Below are 24,264 nucleotides of genomic sequence, written 5' to 3' on the forward strand. Positions count from 1 at the left end.
AGCAAAGATGATACAGGCCAGTCAACCTCAGCTCCATTCCTGTTAATATAATTCAAATAGCCCTGGAAGCCATTTCCAGACACATGAAGCACAAGAAGGTGTTTGGGAGCAGTCAGCATGGGTATAAGATGGGGAAATCATGACTGACCAGCCTTCCAGCCTCCTACGATGATGTCTAACTTAGCAGATGAGGGTGAGCAGTTGGTTACTTGACTTCAGTAAGGCTTTTGACACTGTCTTTCAAAACACCCTTACAAGTAAGCTGAGTAGTGGACTGTGAGATAGGACTGCAGATCAGGTGAAACGCCATGCCCAGAGGCTTGCTTTTAGCAGCTAAAAGTCCATTTGAAGGCTTGTAAGTAGTGATACAGACAATTGCCAGAATCCTTATCAACCTCAACAACTGCACATTCAAAGCACAGGAAAGTGGGGAGAAGGAGGCAGAAAAAAATTAAATGGAAATGTTTTTCAGATCATAGTCACAGAGACAAGGCCCCAGAAAGCATTTGGATAACTGGAAAAATACGCAGTTGTCCAAAGTAGGACTTACACTGCATTAAGCCCAAGAAATGTATTTTGGATCTCATACGCAGGGGCTATTGGTCTGAAAAGGATGGTTAGAAGATTTCTGATTGTTCTCATCTTCTAACAGAATTGTTTAATTGTGAGTTGAAGAGAGTTGTCTCAAGTGACACTTATGCAAAGGAGCTTCGCTCACTAAGCCTTTTGTTGGCTGTAGTTGGTGGGACACTGGGAAGCAGTGGAGCACTTCTACACTCTCTTGCTGTATCAACAGCACAATACTTCTAGAACTGGGTATGGCAGCTTCCTTGACAGGCTTGTCATGTTTGCATCTGAGCACCTCATCGGAAAAAAACAAACCTGAGAAACTTGTAAACTTGTGAACGGGAACTTTGAGAGAGGAAGGCCATTCAAAAACAAAAAACAAACAACAAAATGTAATACAATCATTTATGGGTTTTGCTTTACAATTTACCTTCTTAAATAAACTCAGATTTCTATATCTCTCCCATTCTATACACCATTACAAGATCACCACAGGCCTGTCATCTTGCTTGTTTGATTGTATATGCATTTTTGTGGGTTATTTCTTTTCTTAATTCAACATCATCTATGGTCACATTACAGACAACTGAAAACTGATTGAAAAGATAATGAATTTATTCTTTGCTAACTAGATCTGCTATGATGTACTGACATCAGAAATCCAAATACCAAATCCATGAACTGCAGTTGGCATATACAAATTATAAGCACAATTGTAACACACAAAAAGGTCACTTTAGTAGCACATATTTTTTAAAAGAAAAATCAAAACCTGTAATTTTGCTTCAAATTTGTTCCCTAAGTTTTCCAATCTTTGATAGAACAGCCATCACTGTAATGAAAACTATCATTTTTTTAAAAAGTAGAAAATTCACTTATCTTGTCCCAGAAAGTGATGGCATGGTCCTTAAACTAACTTCATCTGAAGCTTCTGGAAGTCTTCCCCTTTACAGCTATCAATTTAGTAGGGCAAGCTAAACTTTGTGTCTCCACTAGCAAATTTACATTGCATATGAAACTTGTTTAGTTATAATATTTCCCTGATACGTGCACTCCTCACTTTGTATTATTCTACAATGCTGGCTTCCAGATTGATACAGAAATTAACAGTTGTTATCTCGTATAAATATTAAATACAAAAGGACAGTGAATTAATTATAATATGCATAATAATCATACTAACAATACACATTATAAAAAGATTATCTTATTTTCTTTCATTTATTTATACAATATTTTTTCCTTCTGTCTGAGTTTGTTGTCCTACCATTACCTCTGGTTTGGAAAGGTTTTTTTTTCCTGAAAAACCTGCTTTGCTGTCTGATGGAAAACTCTAACTCAAGTTCCCAATTAGTGATTATGCTATGTCTCAGGCAAAAGCTAGTTACTGAGATTAGACAATGATTCCACACAACTCCTCCTTTCCAAAAGAGACCAGCTTTAGGACTACAAATTCAGAAGAAAGCAGTTTTGAAGGACTACATTTTCTGGGTCTAACTTGAAACGTGATCCTTTCTTTGCCTTGCACTGTACATAATGCCTGTTTCTGCCCAGGAATTCTCCATGTTGGCTAGGGACGTGAGAGTTACTTGCAGAAGGCTGATCTTAAACACCTCTTAACAGCAGCAATAAAAAGTGTAATGAAACCTTAGCCTCTATTCTTAACTTTATAGTACAGACTAAGATAGTAGTTGATGGGGTCACCATACAAATACTTGAATTAATGATCCCAGCTATGCCTCTTTCTGAACTGAATACTGCATTTATTGAGAAACTTTTGGAAAACTGATAAAATTTAAAAGAACAGCACTAAATTCTGTTAGTTCCCAAAGTACATAAGTTTAAAATGGACCCAGTCTCTTCCATCCAGACATGGTAAAAAAAGTATCCCTGAGCTAGTCCTTCTTAAGGCAAAATCCTCTGTATCATCTCTCTGAAATGAAGGGATTACCTCTCTATGTATTAGTGATACCACAAACAATGCAATGCTAACTGGTCCCAAGGAATTTTAATTTTTCTTTATCAGTTGTTCAATACTGAATAAAGAAGACCAATGGACAAAGGAAAAAAAATGTATAACAAGTAAATCTTTAGATGTAGCAGTAACAGTGAAGAAAGAAGAGAGAAGTAGAAACTTGTTTCTGACTTCTTTAACCGAACAGTACCAGGAATCCGGTCACAACAAATCTACGAATATCCACTTCTGCAGACGAAGTCCTTGAATGCAGTGCCTGAATTTCAAATTTATATCAGCATATAACTGAAATTCAGTCTTCGTCATCACTGCTGCTCCATGCATCTTCATATGCTGGATTTAAGTGCTGCCGACGCAGAGACTAAAGAAAACAAAAATTCTCTCAGTGGTTGGCTTAATTAGAAATCAAATCAAGTAAGTGCAGAGCTAAAGGCATTTCTTAAATTACTATCTGTAGACTATCTTGTCTCTCTCATGGGTAATGGATTTTTTAAACACTTATTTGGCCATTCTGCTGATTAGAGACAAGACAATAGAGACAGGACAAACTACAAAAAGAAACAGTACTCTGTTTACTTTCCACTTCGACAAAAGATCTGGAGCACTCACTGGAAAATTAACATATGTCTGAATTTAAATTATGACATATAGATATTACTGTGTCTGTTTTGTGTTACTAGTTTTTCAGTCAGAATTTCACTGGCCTAGCATAACCTAGCAGTACTGTCTCAAGTAGTTTTGCCCTCTATTTACACCTAATAACTAGTTCTCACTTCAGCTTGAGGGTTTGTGCAGCCAATGCATTGCATTGAATCATAGTTCTGACTCTGGGTAAAAATTTTCCTTGTTTATCTCCATCCTAGGTTCTGATTTTGGCCATAGAGGAAATTCAATGTCTGTTCTAGCATGTGAGAAGGAGTAGTAACTAGTGTCAGAGAGGGAGAGAGCAGAACCACTTCTTTCAGAGGCAGTGCTAATTTACAAACTTTGCAAACAGCAGCTGCAGTTTAACAACATACCTCCATAATGTCAAACTGCAAACAGCAGTTACAACCACAGCTAGGGAAGCAATGGTTTTTGTTTGTTTGTTTTGTTGTTGTTATTTTTTCATACAGAAAAAATAATTCACTCACAGCAAAACTGTTAGCTAAAGCAAAAAATTTTCACCTCAGGTCAGATGAGCACATTTTGACCTTAGGTTAGCCAACTTCTGAAGCTACTTTTAGAAATTTGCTAAAATGTAGGATAGTTTTGTAGTGCTTCTAAGTGAAGGAGACATTACAGAACTGTTTCGACTCCGATCATTCCCCCAAACAAAATGAAACTTTTCAGAAATTTCAGAACTCAAATTTTTGTATGCTGTGAGCAAAAATGTTACTGTGTCTTGACTTCTTTAACACAAGTACAGTTTGCCAGACTCTGATTCTGATTCACTTCCTCAAAATCTGGAATTTTCTCCCCACCTCAAACTGTTCACTGCAATTTTTATGGCCCAGCTCTAATACTAAGAGGGAAAACATACTTTCTTGGAAAACATTGTTATCTGTGAATCTTCCCTGGAACAGCCCAAATGTCTTCCTCCAGTTAGCTTGTTCAGAATTTTTTTTTTTGGTAATATTTCTGTATCAAAAATATTTGGTATGAAAGTAAGGAATCTGAAGTGGAAATTGAAAGACTGATAGCCAAATGACAAGTACTACTTTTAATGAAATGTGAAGCTAGAAGTCTACAAAAGGTTATACAAGACTATGAAAGAAAAAGCCCTCTCAAAGCCTCACATCAACCAGAAGACTGTACAGAAACAATAAGAGATTCTCCTCTAAATCAGCAGCTGGTAAAAATTCTCATAATGGAACAATTACTTTGTATGTAACTATTTCCACCCCCTCGAAGTAAAACAGCCAGAAAAAGCATAGTTCAAACTGATAAAATATTAATTACCTTCTTCGAAACATCATCAGGAACTGGCTCTCGAAGAGCTGGTATCCATGCAAGGATATTGCAATCTTTGCTACCACTATAAAGTTCCTTTAAAAAAGCAAGTAAAAATGACTGATATATAAATATACTGGATAGTGAATGATGTTGGGGAAAAAAAGTGCATGAAATATTTATTTTCAAATACAGACAAATGCATCACTTCTAGTTTATAATATAATCTTGATAAATAGTATTTTTAAAAAATTTGCCAAACAAAAAGAATGTTGGTATATTTTCCCCAGACTACTCACCAAAATAATACTACTCATATTTAAATAAACTTTATTGCTTTAAATCACTTTTCTTCTTCCCTCTTTTTTATGTGTCCTGAGCAGAAATGTACTTTAAAAGTGAAAAAGCTTAAAAGATTGTCAGTGGAGATACAAGAAAGAAAATGGAAAAAAAAATTTTTTGAAATTAAAAAATACGAGTCAAGCTGAAATCATCTACTCAGACACATGTCAGAAGAGAGCCTAAGTATGGAGTAAAGAAATACTACGTAAACATAGTTTTAGTATGCGTAGGGTAAAGGAAAAGAACAAATAAAGAACTATTTGAAACCTGTATCCTGCTGGGAAGACAGAGATCAGAAAGACTGATTTATTATTTTTAATATAAATAACCTTATTTATTATGGTAATGACTAGGGATTGAGATTCCATTGTGCAAGGCATCCTGCAAACACATGGAAGCAAACAGCCCCTGCACTGAACAGTTAACAGTCAAATACAGCTTCATTTTCTTAGTTAGTTATAAAGGAAATACAGACTTTTCTGCCATTTTAAACTGAGGATGTTTTGTTAATAAGAAATAATGCACCAACTTCACAGTAAATTTTGCAATAATAATACTTCTCTTTTCCAAATGAACAAATATGAAGATACTCTCATATGCCTTCAATCTTGAAACATACTCCTGATTCTTATATAAAATATCTGACAACACTTGAATATTGCGATGTGTTTAAACTGCATAAGTGAGACATACAAAGTAATTTTTCTGTATTCAGGCTGACAGTCTTTAAATCTGCTGACTTAAGCTGGTAACTGTGCATATGTGCATAATTATAATAAATTGATTCAATGTGAGTTCAATAAATTATACAGATCCACCTTTGCAGAAAGTCTCCCTCTGTATTATGTGTATTTAATTCTAGAAACACATGAAACATACCGATGGTGCAAAAACTTAATGCTTAATAGGCACTTATAGGAATAAATACCCACTTTGGTGGGTAATCTTTTTCAAGTGAACTGACATGCTTCTCAAAGTATCACAGAATGACTTGGTCAGAAGGGATCTTAAAGACCACCCAGTTCCACACCCCTGCTGTGGGCAGGGCTGCCTCCCACAGCTCAGGCTGCCCAGGGCCCCATCCAGCCTGGTCTTGAACACCTCCATGGATGGTGCATACACAGCTTCTCTGGGCAGCCTGTGCCCGTGCCTCACTGCCCTCTGAGTAAAGACATTCCTCCAAATATCTAACCTACATCTCCACTCTTTTAGTTTAAAGCCATTTCTCCTTGTCCTATCTCTGTAAAAAGTTGGCCTACCTTTTTTTATAAGGTCCCTACTTCTGTGAAACTACTCCCATTAATAAAGTTACTCATGCAAAAAAGACATGCAAAATTAGCGTTTATAGTTTTATGACAGATAAACATTCTAATTATCTTGCTTAAAAAAAGATGACAGATCTAAGTTACACCAAGGTATAGGTCAAATCTCACTTCATCCTGTCAGCAGTACTCTGCTTAAGCATCCTGTCTTTGGCAGGATGCAGAATATCATTTGAGCTTTAAAATAAGCAACCGCTCCCAGCCCCAAATTCCTCCTTGTAAGGAATGTAATAGGGACATCAGCAAACTTCCACTTAATCTTTATTAATATTTGTTGCATTTTTTTTTTATCCTGGGATTGCAAGATCTTCAGTTAGTACACTGCACTGGACTAACATTTACAATTAATTATTACAACCTGAAATGGTGACTCACACATAAAATAAGTCAAAAGAAGAGACAATGGGTAAAGCTCCTGCATTGTTTATGATACAGTATAGTATAATATTTCTCTATTATGCTTTCAAACTATGAGGAAAGGTTGTAGATAAGACCTAATCTAAATTTTAGTTATCCTTATGTGTTGCCCTACAACTGTACTTGCCAAATTCCTTTGCAGGTGTCACTGGCATTTCCTGAAAAATAAAAGTAGCTCTAATTTCAAACAACTCTAGCTCCTGAGGTATGGCTAATATTTTATGACGTTTTTTTGTGTGGGGGGCTTTATTTCATTTCTTTTTCTGAGAGGAAAACGTAGGTCTTGTTTGTTTACTTAGATTATTTTAAGCAGTTAACATCATGCAATGATATCTAGCATATTCAGTTCAACAGTAAACATCATCTTAAAGATTTCACAATGAGTATTTCCTCTTCCACACCACCCTTGAAATTGCCTACCTCTTATAAGATTAATGGCTCTTATTAATAAGCCAAATTCTACAGTTCTTCTTACTCAAGCAGACTAACATCTTATTAATGTCACAGAGCGATTTACGTAAGAAAAAATTAGGCCAACAATAATATGGATTTCATGACTCTATTCCCAAGATCTCAAAAGGGATATATACATACATTAACTAAATCTCATACCATTCTGTGGAGACAGTTCCCCACAGTATCTCAAACACAAACCTGCTAATTAATTTGGACCTAATAAGAACAGGCAAAGAGTAAGACCTCTGGATTCCAAACAGCTAGCTGTGTGGGTATCTGGGATCGTATTTTTCACACTGTTCTGAACAAGCAGAAGACACTTCTCACCTCAAAAACAAAACTGGTGTAAAGTTGAAGTTCCTCTTAGTGCCTATGTCAGTTATGACTTGTACCAAGGATAGTGATTAAAATACAGCTAATAAATAGGAAGAAAGTAAAGGACTGACAACTATTAATATCAATGAGAAGTTTAAAACAGAAAAAATATTAAGAAAAAATGAAGATTAGACTTAGTGGTGGCTAGGAAAAATCATCCAAAAAGTTTAAAGATAGCAAAAAATTTAAAAGAATATTAATATGAAGAAAATGCTAACAGAGATCCAGTACTAGGTGGAAATAACAGAAACTATACAGAACAGATGTAGACCATATTTCATATGTACAGCGCACACCAGTTTCAGATGTGCTAAAAAGGAAGATGTTGTCCATCAACTACACTTTTCACCTGCAGATGAGCAATTTTTGTCACAAAAAGATAATAATTGCCCTTTCTGACTCAAATATTTCTGCCGGATATTTTAGAAACATAAGACTAGAAAGGAGGAGCTGGAAGATAAGGCACTGTGCTCAACACCTGAAGGCAAGTATGTAACAGATTTAAAATCCACACTAACCTCTACACTGCTCATGCCACACCAGCATAAACCACAGGGACAATTTGTTGTAAAATATCACATGACAAATTAGGCTTTGTGATTCTTAAGACATTAATGATGAGGGAATAATATACCATAGCAGGAAAGGAAAAGCATGCAAGGAAAAGTCTGCTGAAGCCACAAATCCTTGTCATGCTATGCTATTTCTTAAGTGAAACATGCTCGGATTAATTAAATAAGCTCATCATGTTCTTAGCAAGTTTATCTAAACTGTTCATAGATCCAGTGATGGGTATAACTACAGGTATTTGAGCAAGATTATTCTAGACATGTACTTGAGAGGTTGCTCGGAACTACAAGCAATACTAACGCACTTCATTTCAATGCACCACAAAAAGGTGTATGCTTTCATACTGTGATTATTCTTAACTGTTTCAAAGAAAGGCAAATACCTCATCTTCACTCTTACAGAAAACAGGAAAAAGCCTTAATGCAAATGATTTATTAATGACAATACAATGACAAAAATTATTCTAGGTATACTGAAAAGTTACCTGCGTGAAAAGAAATGAGTAGCTGAAGGAACCCAACATACAAAGTGCCTTCAGAAGAATTTTACCAAACTTTTTTCTCTTGACACACAGGCCACAGAACTATCTGTTTTGTCAAGATTTTTGATTAAAATACTTCCCTGAAAATCTCTCTCTCTTTTTTGCATACGGTTTGGAATTATAGAACCACAGAATGGCTTTGGTTAGGAACTACCTTAAAGATCATTGAGTTCCAACCTCCCTGCTATGGACAGCATGGTCACGCACCAGCTCAGGCTGCCCAGGGCCCCATCCAACATGGCCCAAAGGGATGGAGCACACACAGCTTCTCTGGGCAGCCTGTGCCAGTGCCTCATCACCTTCTCAGTACAAATTTTCCTGCTTAAATACTTCAGAGTTGCCATCAATACTTTACTTACCTGAAAGTTAGGTTGAAATACACAGCAGTCAACAGTATTATAATGACCTCGAAGCATAGTTATCAATTCTCCTGAGAAAATTGTATAAACAGCAATGGTACTTTTACATGGTACAAAGGCAAACTCTGGACTACAGCCACAGGAGACGGTGAATTTGAGCCCTTTTCTACTTTCATTACTGACTTTGCCATAGTTCACCTGTAAAATAAAAGTTTATGTAGTTAGTTCTTAACTAAAAATACAGGAAATAACTTTAGATAAAAAGATCAATTTTATTTCTTCATTAACACCTGGTAAAATTCATAAAGTAAGCCACGAGTGTAAAGTCACAATGTAACACAACTCTTGAGATTTGCAGTTCCTGGTACGTATCAAGATAATTACTTTTTCCCGTTCATTAAATTTCATACTCTCCTTAATAATAACTATAAATCAGAAATTTAGTTCTTGTAGCAGAATCTGCAAAGGTTGTATGCCAGATCTACACTAAGTACCCACACTATCACCAAAATCAGAATTGGTTCAGGAATTACCTCCTTAAACGTATTTGTAGATTGCTGAACTTAATCATTGTCTCTCATATATGCAAACTATTAAACTTATACACAATGGTATACAATTATAAATAACATGTGCATGATGTTTTCTTAGGTTCCATCAAGTGTAAATTTAACATTTAAAGCTTTAAGAATCCATTTTAAGACTGAGTTCTCCTTAAAATATGCCATGCATAGGAAAAAAAAAATGATACATCACTTCTATATACTAGTTTTCAAATAGAAACAGAAAGAAGTAACAATGTTTCTTGTAGTCCATAGTGAGTGTAGGCTTAGCCAGTATTTCATTCACAATTTTAAGACGAGGGACAAAGAGAATTAGTGGTGTATTCACGTCAGAATTATACTTAAAATCCATTGAGTTCACTGCAAGACTTTAGTCCACAGACTAAACAAAAACTGACCTACCACTGCTTCTTCACACTGTAAGTGCCTCCTGTTTATCAGTGCCCAAAGCTGCAGAGGACTACATTTCTGAAGTGCATATGCTAATCCTACAGCAAAGAGCAGAAGTGCCAGTCTAGCCAATGCAAGAACTAGTCCTCAGGAATTTCTCAGTAAGTCACCTCTTGATCTGGGACGAAGGAACAGCAGCAGAGCATCTGCAACAGAGGGATTCTGCATTTCTACTTAAGAGTTAGCAATAAATGGTAGAATATGAAAACGCAGTATAAAAACAACTGAAGGGCAAGCAGAAGGATAGCATAAATAAATGACAAAGATAAATGGATTAGGAAGAAAAAAAGATTCATTAAGGATAAAATAATGAAGAATAAATTGCTAAATTATTACAAATCAGTTAAGAATATTGTGAACCTCTGAACCTTTAAGTGGGAACTGGGGGAGCGAACTCCCCTCCACGGTAAAAGTGGAGCCAGTCTGAGACAGACTCATGAGACTTGCATTGTGTGCAAGTCCATGGGGCTGGATGACATGCATCCCAGGGTCCTAAGGGAGCTGGCTGAAGTGGTTGCCAAACCATTCTTGATCATATTTGAAAAGCTGTGGTTGTCAGGATAAGTCCCCGAGGACTAGAAAAAGGTAAACATCACTGCCATTTACAAGAAAGGGAGGAAGGAGGAACTGGGAAATTACAGGCCATTGAGTCTCACCTCCATGCCTGGGAAGATAAAGGAACAGATCCTCCTTAGAAGACATGTTAAGGAAGATATGGAGCTTTTGGAGCAGATCCAGAGGAGGGCCACGAAGATGATCAGAGGGCTGGAGCACCTCTCCTGTCTCTCAAGGACAGGCTGAGAGAGCTGGGGCTCTTCAGCCTGGAGAAGAGAAGGCTCTGGGGAGACCTTGCAGCAGCCTACCAGTACGCGAAGGGAGCCTACAGGAAAGCTGGGGAGGAACTTTTTATAAGGGCATGTAGCGATAGGATGTGGGGAAATGGTTTTAAACTCGAAGAGGGTAGATTTAGACCAGAGATTAGGAAGAAATCCTTTACTGTGAGGGTGGTGAGACACTGGAACACGTTGCCCAGTGAGGTTGTGGATGCCCCATCCCTGGAAGCATTCAAGGCCAGGCTGGCTGGGGCTTTGAGCAACCTGGTCTAGAGGGAGGTGTCCCTGCCTATAGCATGGGGGTTAGAACTAGATGATCTTAAAGGTCCCTTCCAACCCAAACTGTTCTATGATTCTATGATTAGCATTTGTACATTTCAGCATTTATTAAGTTTTATACAGCTAAAAAGATTGAAAAAAGTGTTTGTTTTCCAAACTAGAAAATAATCTAGTTGGATATATCAGTCTAAGTAGGTACTCTGTAATATATAAAAAATAGATTTATGACAAAATATACAAGTCTATTCATTAGAACAGTTGTACTGGACAGTATGTGGTAAGACTTAGGTAGTGAGAGGCTGCAGAGGCAGCCTCTGTGAGCAGAGCCCAGCAGCTGCCCCATGGCAGATCAGAGCCACCTCCAGCTGCTCCAAAAGGGACCCATTACTGCCAGAGCTGAGCCATGAGTGATGCTGGTTGTGCTTTGGGAGAGCACGGCTAAGAAAAGGTAAAACACTGTGCAGAAATAGCTGGGAAATAGGAGCGAGAAAATGGGAGAGAAATAGCCCTGCAGAACCCAAGGTCAGAGTAGGAGGTTCTCCAGATGCAGAGCGGAAGTTCCTTGCAGCCCAGGAGAGGATCACGGAGGAGCAGGCTCATGGGCATTATGCAGAGCAGATCTCCACGTGCAACCATGGAGGAGCCAGGCTCCCCAGGGAGGTGGTTGAGTCACCACCCCTGAATGTGTTTAAAAACCGTTTGGATGCGGTGCTCAAGGACATAATTTAGCAGTGGGTTGTTAGAGGTAGGATAGTATGGTTAGGTTGCGGTTGGACTTGATGATCTTGAAGGTCTTTTCCAATCTGAGCAATTCTATGATTCTATGACTCTATGGTTGCAGGGGATGTGGCCAGGAGGCTGCAGCCCACGGACAGCCCCTGCAGGAGCAAACCTGGGCCAGAGCTGCAGCCTGGAGGGAACAGCCAGCAGTGGAGCAGGAGGGCTGGGGAAGCTGCTGCCCACAGGACCCATACTAGCGCAGTTCCTGAAGGATGGGCCTTATGGTATGGAGTCATTCTGCAGCCATTCTTGGAGAGCTGCAGCCAATGGGAGGGACTCCAAGCGGAGCATGGGCAGAAAGCGGCCATAAAGGAGAGACAGAGATGAAGCATTATGAACTGATTGCACTGCTCAGTAAGGAAGGAGGAAGACAGTGGCTGGGAAGAAGGTGTTTTCACTTTGCTTTTAGTTCTCACTGTTCTTTTCTATTATTAGCAATAGGCAATAAGTTACAGTAATCTCTCTGTGCTGAGTAAGTTGTACCCCTGATGGCAGTTGGTGAGTGATGTCCCTGTCCCTCACAACCCATGAGCTTTTTCTCATTGTATTTTCTCTCCAGTGTTCTTTTGAGGAGGAGGAGAGAGAAAGCTGTGTGGTGGAACTCAGACAATCATCAGTGTGAAGCCACCATAACTGCAGAGCTTAGATCTGAATAAACTTTTTCAAAACTAAGCGTTTTAATACTGACAAAACATACATACACACACACACACACACATAAATCTACACACATACATACACGTATATATACACATACTTTCCATGAAGAGGGAGAAGTCAGCTATGAATGCTTGGAATTCACAAGTTTTCATTATTTAAAAGAAGTCTAATAAAAGTACCAGTATTTTCAAGACATTAAAAATTGTACTACAATGCATTTTGTTTTTAAATAATATCATCCTACAATCTATGCTCTTAATTTCTGCTAAAAAACAAAGACCTGCTCATATATGTATTAGTAAGGATCTCTGGGTTCTCGTAAAGCTCCCCATCACATTTTCTTGGCACATAGTTAAAAAAAAATCCTCAGCGTGAAATATTTTGACAATAAGCTAGTATATATATCTGCCAAACTACATAAATATACTAAAGCAAAAATATTTCCTTGATGTCAGGCTGTGTTGACTGCTTTCCATCAAAAAGTCTGAGGCAAATACAAGGATCATTTAGGATGAGCCAGGCAACAAGAGAGTGCTCGTGCTACAGTTACAGTGTGCTTATAGCCAAGAGCATTTACATAAGAAAAATTGAACAAGTCTAGAAAAAATCTGTCATCACAAAAACGTGTACAAAGAGACAGCTTTATTAGCATACAGGCAGGATGACTTTATTTCTATACTGAGAGAGTATTTTCATGAGATGTGGGGCTTACAGTACGTCCTTTGCGGATATCATTGCTTGTTTGTGGATACTGTCTGTAAGCACGTTACTTTGCTGATGAAGAGTAATTAAAGCCCTTTTCACAGCATGTCAGCTGTAACAGCAACAGTTCCCAAGCCACATTACTGCTCATAACAAAGGCACATACTATAAAAGAAATGAGTGAAGGTTGGGAAAAAGAAGTCTGGATATATACCACATAATACTCCTGATAGGTAGAGATACAACAGAAAAGAAAGGATGCTGCTAAAACAAGAACTGAATTAAGAACCTAACATTTGTTAGGAAGAAAGAGGCAAAAACTTGCCTCCTTCAGTTTGATTCTTCCTATTTCCAATGAATTGGTGCCTTGTATTCCCTTTTGTAACACAGGATGCACACAAGCAATGTACATTTTGCCCAAGGAGGACATGGATGCCCCATCCTTGAAGCCATTCAAGGCCAGGCTGGATGTGGCTCTGGGCAGCCTGGTCTAGTGGTTGGCAACCCTGCACTCAGCAGGGGAGTTGAAACTCGATGATCTTTGAGGTCCTTTTCAACCCAGGCCATTCTATGATTCTATGATACATTTCCAGTATTAACTTATTTTGCTAGACAAATCCACTAAGCCGTAAGTTTGTAGTATTGCTCAGAAAATTCTTATGCATAGATTGATTTCTGTATCTTTTGATACAGGACTATTCAAATTTGAAGTAACAGACATCCACCAAAACAGATATCTGGACTTAAGAAAACTACTGTGAAGAGCTGCTAAGCATCACCTGAAGCAGCTTAAACTTTTGTGTAGATTTTCTCCTCTGCATACATTCTTCCATATCCTGATTCTCTTCTGTGGCCAGTGGATTGCTAAATGCAATGCTAAATTGTTGCATTTTATCACCTACTCCTTTCTCTGTGGCAGTGAATGATGTGTCTTTGTTTTACATCACCATTTTATTGAGTGACTCGTAACAGAGATCCTAACTTAAAAGGGAAGACAAAAGACTCTAAGTGCATTTACTATGTATAATAAAAACAATAAATCTCGTTAAGAAGCTTCCATGCTCTAAGATTATAAGAGTAAAGAAAGATCATATCATAGAATTATAGAATGGCTTGGGTTGGAAGGGACCTCAAGGATCATCAAGTTCCAAACCCCCGGCCACAGGCAGAGTTGCCAGTTGCTAGATCAAGTACTAGATCAGATAGCCCAGGGCCCCATCCAACCTGGCATTAAACACCTCTAGGGATGGGGCATCCACAACCTCTCCGGGCAGCCTGTTCCAGCACCTCACCACTCTCTCAGTAAAAAAAACTTCCCCAACATCTAAACACTGCTTGTTATCTTTGGTAATGTTCAAACCACATTTCTCCCTCCAGTTACATTGTTTATTATCATAGAAGCATCACAGAACGGCTTAAGAGTAAAGAACCTTACAGATCACCTAGTTCCACCTCCCTGCCATGGGCAGGGTTGCCAACCTCTGGATCAGACTGCTCAGGGCCCCATTCAACCTAGCCTTGACCGCCTCCAGACATGGGGCATCCACAACTTCTCTAAGCAGCCTGTGCCAGTGCCTCAGCACCCTCTGAGCAAACAATTTCCACGCAACATCTAACATAAATCTCCCCTCTTTTGGTTTAAGCCACTCCCTCTGCTCTTATCAGACCATGCAAAAAGTCAGTCTCCCTCCTGTTGATAAGTTCTGCTCAAGTACTGGAAGCCTGCAATGAGGCATCCCTGGAGTCTTCTCCAAGCTAAATAAGCTCAGCTCCCTTGAGTTATCTTTGTAGGAGAGGTGCTACAGCCATATGGATCAACTTTGTGGCCCTCCTCTGAACCCACTCTAACAGCTTCACATGTTCCTCATGTTGGGGGCCCAAGGTTTAGACACAATACCACAGATGGGGCCTCATGAGGACCAAGTAGATGGGGACTATCACCTCTTTCTCCCTGCTGGCCACCTCTCTGTTGATGCAGCTCAGGACGCAGTTGGCCCTCCAGGCTGCAAGCACACACTGCTGGCTCATGTCCAGCTTTCTGTGTCCACCAGGATCCCCAAGTCCTTCACTGCAGGACTCCTTTCAGTTAGTTCTTCTCCCAGTCTGTACATACATCTGAGACTGCCCCAGCCACGGTGCAACACCTTGCACTTGGCCTTGTAGAACCTGATTTGGTTCTCCTGGGCCCACTTTCCAAGCCTGTCCGGTCCCTCTGTATGACACTCCTTTCTGTGGTATCAACTCCTTCACTCAGCTTGGTGTCATCAGCTGATGATCACTGACTATGTCATTGATAAAGATGGTGAAGAGCACTAGTCCCAGGACAGATTCCTTGGGTACATGCCTCTACCTGGACATAGATCCGCTGACCACAACCCTCTGCCTGTGACCATACCACCGAACAGTCTAGCCTTCAAGTCCATATCTCTCCAAATACATTGTACAAGTCTAGGTAGATGACCTAAGCTGGCCTTTTTTTTTTCCCCACCAATACCATCGCTCCATTGTAGAAGACCACCAGAATGGTCAGACACTGTCTGCCCTTGCTGAAGTCAACCTGGCTGACTTGGATCACCTCCTCATCTTGCATGTGCCTTAACACAGCTTCCAGAAGGATCTGCTCCATTATCTTCCCAAGAATAGATGCGAGGCTCACTAGTCTGTAGTTTCTTGGGTCCTCCTCTCTCTCTTTCTTGAAAATGGGAATGATGTTTCCCTTTTTTTTTTTTTTTCTTCAGTCACAGGGAATTCTGTCTGAAATCCCTGACTTTTCAAGTATGATGGAGAGTAGCTTGGCAACCACAACTGCCAGCTTCTTCAGGAAATAGTTTCAAACTAAAAGAGGGGAGATTTAAATTTTATGTAAGGAAGAGTTGGGTTTTTTCTTTTTTTTTTCTTTTTTGCAATAAGGACACTGGAACAGGTTGCCCAGAGAGGTGGTAGAAGTCCCGTCCTTGGAGACATTCAAGGTTAGACTGGACCAGGCTCTGTGCAACCTTATCTAGCTGTAGATGTCCCTGTTAACTGCAAGAGAGTTGGACCAGATAATCTTTAAGGGTCCCTTCCAACTTAAAAGATTCTATGATTCTACGAAGTCTGAGGTCTTCCCCTGCTGCCTCCTAAAGGAACAGCATTCCTTGGCCGTTCTCTATTACTGATAAGTGCATCTCCTTTCCCAGCCAAATCTAGTCTAAAACTCTGGTGATAAACCCAGCCAACTTGTTGCTCAGTATATTCTTGCTTTTCCTGGTCAGTTGCATCTTGTCTGATGTCAGCAAGCCTGGTCTCTCAAAGGTGCATCCAAGATCATAGTACCCAAAATCCTGAGCATGACACCATCCATTCACCCATTCATTCGACTCGTTCATTCTCTTCCTTCTGCCTGGGTCCCAGTCTCCAACTGGGAGGATCAAGGAGAACACTGCTTGTGCTCCAGATCCTTTCAACATCTTCTCAGAGGACATAAAGTCCTTTTACTATTTTATAATTTCCTAGTTGCAGCCTCCTGTGACCCAGCTTGAACAAGCAGGACCAGATAGTACTCCTCTGGCTTTATCATACCAAGTAGCCTTTTTCTCATGCCGTGAATGCAAATATCTAGCAGTCAGTAATCCTCCCTAGGGAGATTATTGGGGCGGGGAATGGGTGCCTCAATGTCCCACAGTACAGAATCCCACACTATTAAGACCTTGCACCTTACTTTAGTAGCACTGGTTCTGACTCGGATCCTTGTTTAGACCATCTTAACATGGTTGTTCCTTTCTGGTTTTGAACCAACATCCACACTCTCTTCCCTTTCCATCCCCAGAGCTTCATACCTGCTGGTTAGGGGGACTTCAAGAGCAAGGGGAAGGCTCCTCCTTCTTCTCTGAGCATAGAAGAGGGTCCAGTCTCTCCCATCTAGCATGGTTTTGCCATTTGTCTCCTCAGAGTTGGAAGCTTACTTAACTTCTTCCCCTTGCAGGGACTTAAGACAGGAGTGCTGGTCTGCCTGTATCACTACACAACACCATGCACCTACCTCTCTCTCTGACTGCCAGATGCTTCTCAGCCTAGTGATTTCCTCATACAACTTGGCCACAACCTGCTTAAAAAGTTCGTAATCTACACATGTAGTAGTTAACTAGGAATATTTCATGACTTGCATATTTTATGAGCAGGTAGTGACATTTGTTGGTTATCATGAGTACTGAAAAACTGCCATGCAAAACAGTCACTGTTCTCAAATGATTTTCAAAAATAACTAATCTCATTGCTGTTACTACACATCAGGCAATTAAGAACATCTGTTCTGCATTTTGAACTTCTGCTGCAAAAATTATTTTAAATACAGTACTTAATTAAAATGAATTGGTGGAGCGTATTTGCCTTGATCGTCACAGTTTAATTTTTACCTCACTCAGATATTTTTTTCCAGAGTTTTGTGTTGTCACAACTGTGGAATGACTGCAGTTGGTGAGAATATTTTATATACGAAGCACATTACTGTGAAACCGGCAGCTTTTTCCTCATGCATGCTTCTCCAGATGCTTCCTGTTAAACTAACTACATCAAAGCATATTAGGAATAGTCAGTCACAAAAAAAAGAAAAAAAAAATCACAGACAAAATACAGGCTTCACATTGAAGCTGTAATACCACCTAGTACCAGCGCTGGCATTTCACCAACCTCATCAGAAACTAGATCAAATAGCTAAAACTAAAAAAGAATCATCAGTTATTTCTAAAGAACTCATTTAGAAAGTCAGAAGAGTTATATGGGTGCATGATAAAGGAAAAGAGCAGAATACTTCCTTGGGGCAGGAAAGAGGAATTTTATCAGCTTAGTTACAATGAAATTACATCTGAAACACATTTGCTACCTTGGTTATACTTATTTCACTTTCCTCAAGCAGCTGATCAATCCCATACGGAAAGATGTGCTAAGACCACAGAATGGATTATAGAATATCCTGAGTTGCAAGGGATTCATCCAAAAATCAATTCCTGGCTCTGCACAGGACCAATCAAAAATCAAATCAAATCTTAAAATGTATTCACTGTAACACTTTTTTTTTTTCCCTTTAATATTCACATCTTAGTTTCTTCTTCCAACTTCCTTGGTGAAGGAAGGAAAATATGTTCCAAAATTTCTTTAAAAATTTAATTTGCAAAAAGGAATAAAGACAACATGTACAATACCTTCTTGTTGTTCGTACTTAAATATTAGAGCTAATGTTCTTCTTTTCAGTGTTCAAATTTATATTACAATTGTTTGTATTTCTGTAGACTATCCATGCAAAAATCTTTTAAAATTTTAAGACAGAAGAATTTACCAGACATAAAATCAGTTTGCATTCTACTAAAACAAAATAATTTTATAACTCAGTAGGGGAAAACCAAGAATACTGGATAGATTCAACCAAGTAAGAGCAGATCTGCCTCGAAGTAAGAATTGTCCAGCTTACGCATTCCAGCTATAGAAACAACTCTTCCCATAATAACAAAACAGCCAACTTTCATAGTTATGGAAAGGGGCTCTAAAGCTCAATTAATGTTTTGAGAAATTCAAGAGGGCAGATGAAACTTAGCTGTATTTGTTTCAAGCACTTAATACTTAATTCTCTTTACATATTCCACCCACCGAGAAGACAAGCCAAACCTCACACAGATATCAAGTATTTAAAGCTAGTCTGCAGAACAGTACTCAGTTGTTTCACATCTGCTGTTGTGAGTTTTTTTCTCTTAATAAAAGGTAAGTAAGAAGCCACTGAAGTCTTTATTTCTTGGTAAAAATTCCCACTATAACCAGGAATAAAACAAGCCAGTTGTTGGTTGAGAGGAAGCAGAACTGGGGAGAGGAAATTAATGGTAGAAAAAAATGGGGAAGGCACACAAAGAGAGATTTTTTTTGTGTGTGTGTACATTTTTCCCAAGGGTGGTCACAATGTAATCATCAGCTTTTAGAGCAGGCTTCTTTACATGATTCTTTGGTCAATCAAAGAGAAGAGGAAAGACAGTATTCACAAAAAAAAAAAAAAAAAAAAAAAAAAAAAAAAAAAAAAACAACAAAAATAAAAGGGGGGAAAAAGGCCATCCAATGGACTAGGAGGAGAAATAACAGGACTGTGGTATGAGCTTGTATTTCCTGCATACTAAAGACCAGTGGGTCTGAACTCTGGAAGATTATCAAGTAGATACTCCTGGAAGCTATGTTAAGGCACATGCCAGACGCAGAGGTAATCTGAGACAGCCAGCACAGCTTCACTAAGGGCATATCCTGTCTGGCCGATCTAGAGGCCTTCTACAACACAGGATAGCATTCAAGGACAAGGGGAAACCAACTCATGTCATCTTCCTGGACTTTCATAAGGCCTATGACATGGTCCTTCACCACAACTTTATCTCTATTAGAGAGATAAGGATTTAAAGGCCGGATTATTCAGTAGATAAAGAATTGGTTGGATGGTCAAAGGCAGAGGGCTGTGGTCAATGGATCTGTCTCCAGGTGGAAGCTGGTCATGAGTGGCATTTCCCCCCAGAGGTCTGTCTTGGGACCAGTGCTCTTCAACATCTTTATCAATGACATTAACAGTAGGATTGAGCACACCCTCAGCAAGTTTGCAAAAGATAGATAACTGAATGATGCAGCTGATAAAATAGAAGGAAGGGATACCATCCAAACGGACCAAGACAAGCTTAGAAGTGGGCCCATCTGAACGTGGTGAAGTTCAATAATAGCAAAGTGCTGCGTCTGAGTGGAATTGTTGGAGTTAGTCCAGATGAGAGCCACGAAGATTACCAAAGGGCTGGATCACCTCTCCTATGAAGAAGGCCAAGGGAGCTGGGCTTGTTCGGCCTGAAGAAGAGAAGGCCTTTCTGTATTTAAAGGGAGCTTACAGAAGAAATGGAGACTTACTTTTTATGTGGTTTGATAGTGATAAGACAAGGGAAAACAGCTTTAAACTAAAAGAGGGGAGATTTTGATTAGGTATTTGGGGGAAATTCTTTACACTGAGAGTGAAGAGGCACTGAATGGGAGCCTGGGTAGCCTGATCCGGTCAGGGGCAACTCTGCCATGGCAGGGGGGTTGGAACTGGATGGTCTTTAAGGTCCCTTCCAATCCATGCCATTCTATGATTCACATTTGTTGGCTGGCGCCTTAAAATTAATTCAAGAACACCTCTGGGTGGCATGTGAAAATACATTAATCTGTACATAACTAATCGCAGGACAATGGAATCAAATCTGGATTTAAATAGCAAGATCATGCTACTTAATGACAAATAAAAAAAGAAGTAGAAGAGCCTATGAAACAAGTCAGTGTACTAACAGGCACAGAAAAACAAAAAACAGTGATCCAGCTGGTGGTAGTAGAGTTAACAAACTATCATTTTCTTTGGTGACGGTGATTTGAAGACAAAAAGATGTTTGTATATTAAGTATTGAGAACAAGCTGGCAAATATGGGAAGCGTGGAGATAGATAGATAACTGTTTTCATTTAAATGGCTTTAGGGAATACTTTTTGCCATGTTCTGTAACAAAGCAGCAGAAGTAAAATATTTTTAAGGCAGAGATAAGATTTCTTTATCTCCTAATAGCAATAACAGACCACATTAGCATAACTAGCTAAAATCCCACGGAATTTGACCTACCTACTATTTCCTTCTTTCAGGGTAAATACAGTTTTCTTTCCCATTTTAATTTTCTGTTCTCCATTAAAAATAAACATCAAAAACAACAACAACAAAAACAAGCCGTAGAAAGGATTAGAGGAATAAAGATATTTTTTTCCTGTTTGATTGCAATGCACATGTAAAGGGACAGAAAATTTCGACACTGATGAAGAACTCCACAGAAGAGATTCTACAAAAATATAACAGACTTGCAAGAAAGCCAGTCTATCAGTGAAACACTGAGGTATGGATATCTGTCCTGTAAATAGTACAATGACGACTAAAAGTTCAAAAAAATCTATACCAACAGTCAGTACATATTATGACTTTCTTTACTGTTTGAAGCATTTTCATCTATGCTTACGGATAATGAATGTACAGTTAGCATAATTAACCGTTAAATAGATGCAGGCTTCTTCACATTCTTTTTTTAATAAACAAAGAATAAGAAAAGAAATCTATAAAATAAAAAGGCTCAGAAAGTACTAACTAGGACTAATCTGTTATTTCCCTTATGACAACAAATAAATAGCTGAAGTAGCTGTAACGACAACTATGAAAGTTATAAGTAATCTTTCAAATCAAAGCAAAACCTAACTGAAGATTCTTGAAAACTTACCAATGTATTTTCTCCAGTGGAGCTGTTCCAGAGTCTCATCCGATCATCTGTACCAACAGTCAACAGATGAAGACCATCACTTGTATAGCATAAACCATTAACTCTCCCATTGTGAGCTGTGTTGACTGTCAGGAAAAAGAGTTTGTTCAGATTTTGTATACGCATTTTTATTTAGATGTATAGAACTGAAATATACTGTTTAAATAGTAATGTATAAATAAATTAATAATTCAACTCTTGGTTTATGAAAACATAAATCTCTTTGGATTACTTAATTTGAAAGAAAAACAATCATAAAAACCTGACATATACAAGAGTTCATTGCACATATCACATATAGCTTTATAGAAACAAATTCCATTGATTTCACCTGACAAAATCGTACATTTTTAAGAAGAATAAAGAGCTAAAATCCAACCCCATTCTACCATGGCACACCTGACTATGGTACCCACAAATCAACTCACTGAGATAAGGTATTTGTGCACTACACAGCAGTACACAATTCAGACGCACCTTTATTTAGGGTTAGATTAAAAATACATCTATCTGCTTTCCAACAATTTAGTCACTTCATTCAGAACCACAACACACAAAGTTTATACTAAGTGATTCAAATCCACATACTAAGTATTTCTACCTCAAAGCAGTGACCTAGTAATTTTTTGGCTCAAACATTTAGAATAGACATAATACTGTTGTCAGAGAGACTTCTCAACACAAGATTCCAAATCACAAGCATAATTTCTTTCAAAAAAGTATCTGAAAAAAAAAACTGAATAGCCTGTGTTATGCTATATGCAGTAGGTAACAAATGGTTTATCACAACTGTCGTCCTTGTTGCCCTTGGTATTCAACACATTTATGAAATATAAGAAAGCTTCTAGTTAGACATGGATTACAATCAGTCATATTCCATATTACCTGCCTCAGAAGATGCTTTGGACTTTTCTCCATTGTGTTGATCAAGTGTAGTCAGACATCCAGACGCTCTCCTCACATCCCATAATTTTACTTTACTGTCAGCACTAAGAAAAACAAATTTGTACTAATGTATGCATTAGGTAAATTATTTCCACTCAAGTCAATAACTTATTTAGCCAACCCACTTGGCACTTACGCTGGTCCAATGACTATTCTGAACTACTCATCATGCAGTCACCGTCAATTTTATAAAAGGATGGACTTCAGACTTTTGCTTATATTCATTAACAATTGCATCTGTTACACTCAAGGCAACTATGTGAAGAGTGAATCTTTGACTACAGTACACTTGTCTTTGTCTGCAACATAACACTTCTGCATACATATGAAAAATAGGAATAAACTTGCTAACACTTCTTTTGATTAAACTGTAGCTGCAGCTTTTAGCATTATCTATAACGGTTGCCTGGGAACAGCCGGCTTCTGTCAGAACTGCGTTTGCCTACGTTTTACCAGTGGCATAAAGAGGGAAAGACCAAGGCTCAGGCTGCTGTGGTTCATTCTGGGTCCCCAACTACACACATGTTGCACCTTCACCAGCCACAAAACCTACGTTAGTTGTTGGTACTTGACTCAAGCTGCGTCCATTTAAAAAGCAACACTGCAGGCAGCGCACTTTGCATGGCACCTTGATTTGAGCACTTCAAGCGTACTACAAGACTCCCAAATATAGATATGAGGTAGATTCATATAAAAGGACATTTCTCATGCACTGTCACCCATGTAAATGCTTTTACCAAACGATTTGGATACTTCTCAGCAAATTAACAGTCCTTTAGGACTAAAACAAACAAACAACCCCCTGTACAGAAACACAGGTCACTTTTCACCCCAAAGACATCTGTATCTCTTTGATCCACAGCTGGATACTACACTCAAGCTTCTCCTTAGATAAACAGTCTTCTAACTGAAATACAACATGCTTTTTCTTGTGCATTCTCATGTTAGATCAATATATTAACAGTGTATAGTATACATGAACTGACTGACCAAAACAAAAACAACCATATATGAGATTATTCCATAGCTATTCTGCATCTGACAAAACTAATGACTAGTTTGTTCTTTTGTGCTCACCTTCACTACCGCTATTGATTCTGTTTACTTCCAATTGGAATCTCAACTGAATATGCTGACACTTTGCTGCAAACAGATGAGACCACAAACAGAGATATCATTGAGGTTCGTTCTTGTCATAAAGCGAGCAATGAAATGCAAGCAGCTCATTGAAATGCTCTTGACAAGAGCTTACCCATAGCTTATAATAAAAGCCTACTGTCACTATCTTTGAAAACGTAGTTTCTATTGGTTTATCTTTTCAAGACAATTCTAATGAGCATGAAAGCATTTATCGTCTTCTCTAATGCCTGACATTGAAGAGAATACGAAGTATGCAGAAAACACCTCTCCCCTGACTGTTCCAGTCTCCTGACAGAACTATGGAAAATACTTATCATCACATAGAGAAATGTAATGTTTCACCTGCAAACCACATAAAAATCAAACACCTATTTTCCTTCCCCAATATGATCACAAGCAAATATACAATTGCCTTGGAAAGCAGTCTCATCTGATAAAATAAGATCAGTCTAGATTTCTTTTTTTGCAGTACTAGTTAATTTTCCCACCCTACCTTTCCTTTACCTCAAAGTTGTCAATTCTTACTGATATTTGTCTTGGCAGACAAAGACTACATTATGTTATCAGGAAATAGCAGTTCAGCTATAGTACTGAGTCACGAGATGGAAATAGAGCTATGAGGAACATGTTAAACATGCAATTACCATAAAGCAAAATAGTAATACAGGAAGATGCAGTTGACAATTACATGACTATGAGACAAACTGTTTTGGGACACTTCAACAGACAACAAACTAGTAGTT

General features: G+C 38.6%; 1 protein-coding gene across 3 annotated transcripts in view; it reads right to left on the bottom strand.

Moving 5' to 3' along the window:
- Positions 959–24,264, bottom strand: part of ERCC8 (ERCC excision repair 8, CSA ubiquitin ligase complex subunit) — a 36,284-nt gene continuing 12,978 nt past the window's right edge. For all 3 annotated transcript variants that reach the window (XM_021379802.1, XM_021379801.1, XM_021379803.1), the window contains 5 exons: positions 22,322–22,425; positions 21,398–21,522; positions 8,857–9,054; positions 4,484–4,570; positions 959–2,903 (listed from right to left, as the gene is read on the bottom strand). In XM_021379802.1, coding sequence (XP_021235477.1) covers positions 2,835–2,903; positions 4,484–4,570; positions 8,857–9,054; positions 21,398–21,522; positions 22,322–22,425 — 583 coding nt within the window. In that variant the 3' untranslated portion in view covers positions 959–2,834. The remainder of the gene's footprint in view (positions 2,904–4,483; positions 4,571–8,856; positions 9,055–21,397; positions 21,523–22,321; positions 22,426–24,264) is intronic.

Source organism: Numida meleagris, chromosome Z (genome assembly GCF_002078875.1).
Source record: "Numida meleagris isolate 19003 breed g44 Domestic line chromosome Z, NumMel1.0, whole genome shotgun sequence".
NCBI lineage: Eukaryota > Metazoa > Chordata > Aves > Galliformes > Numididae > Numida > Numida meleagris.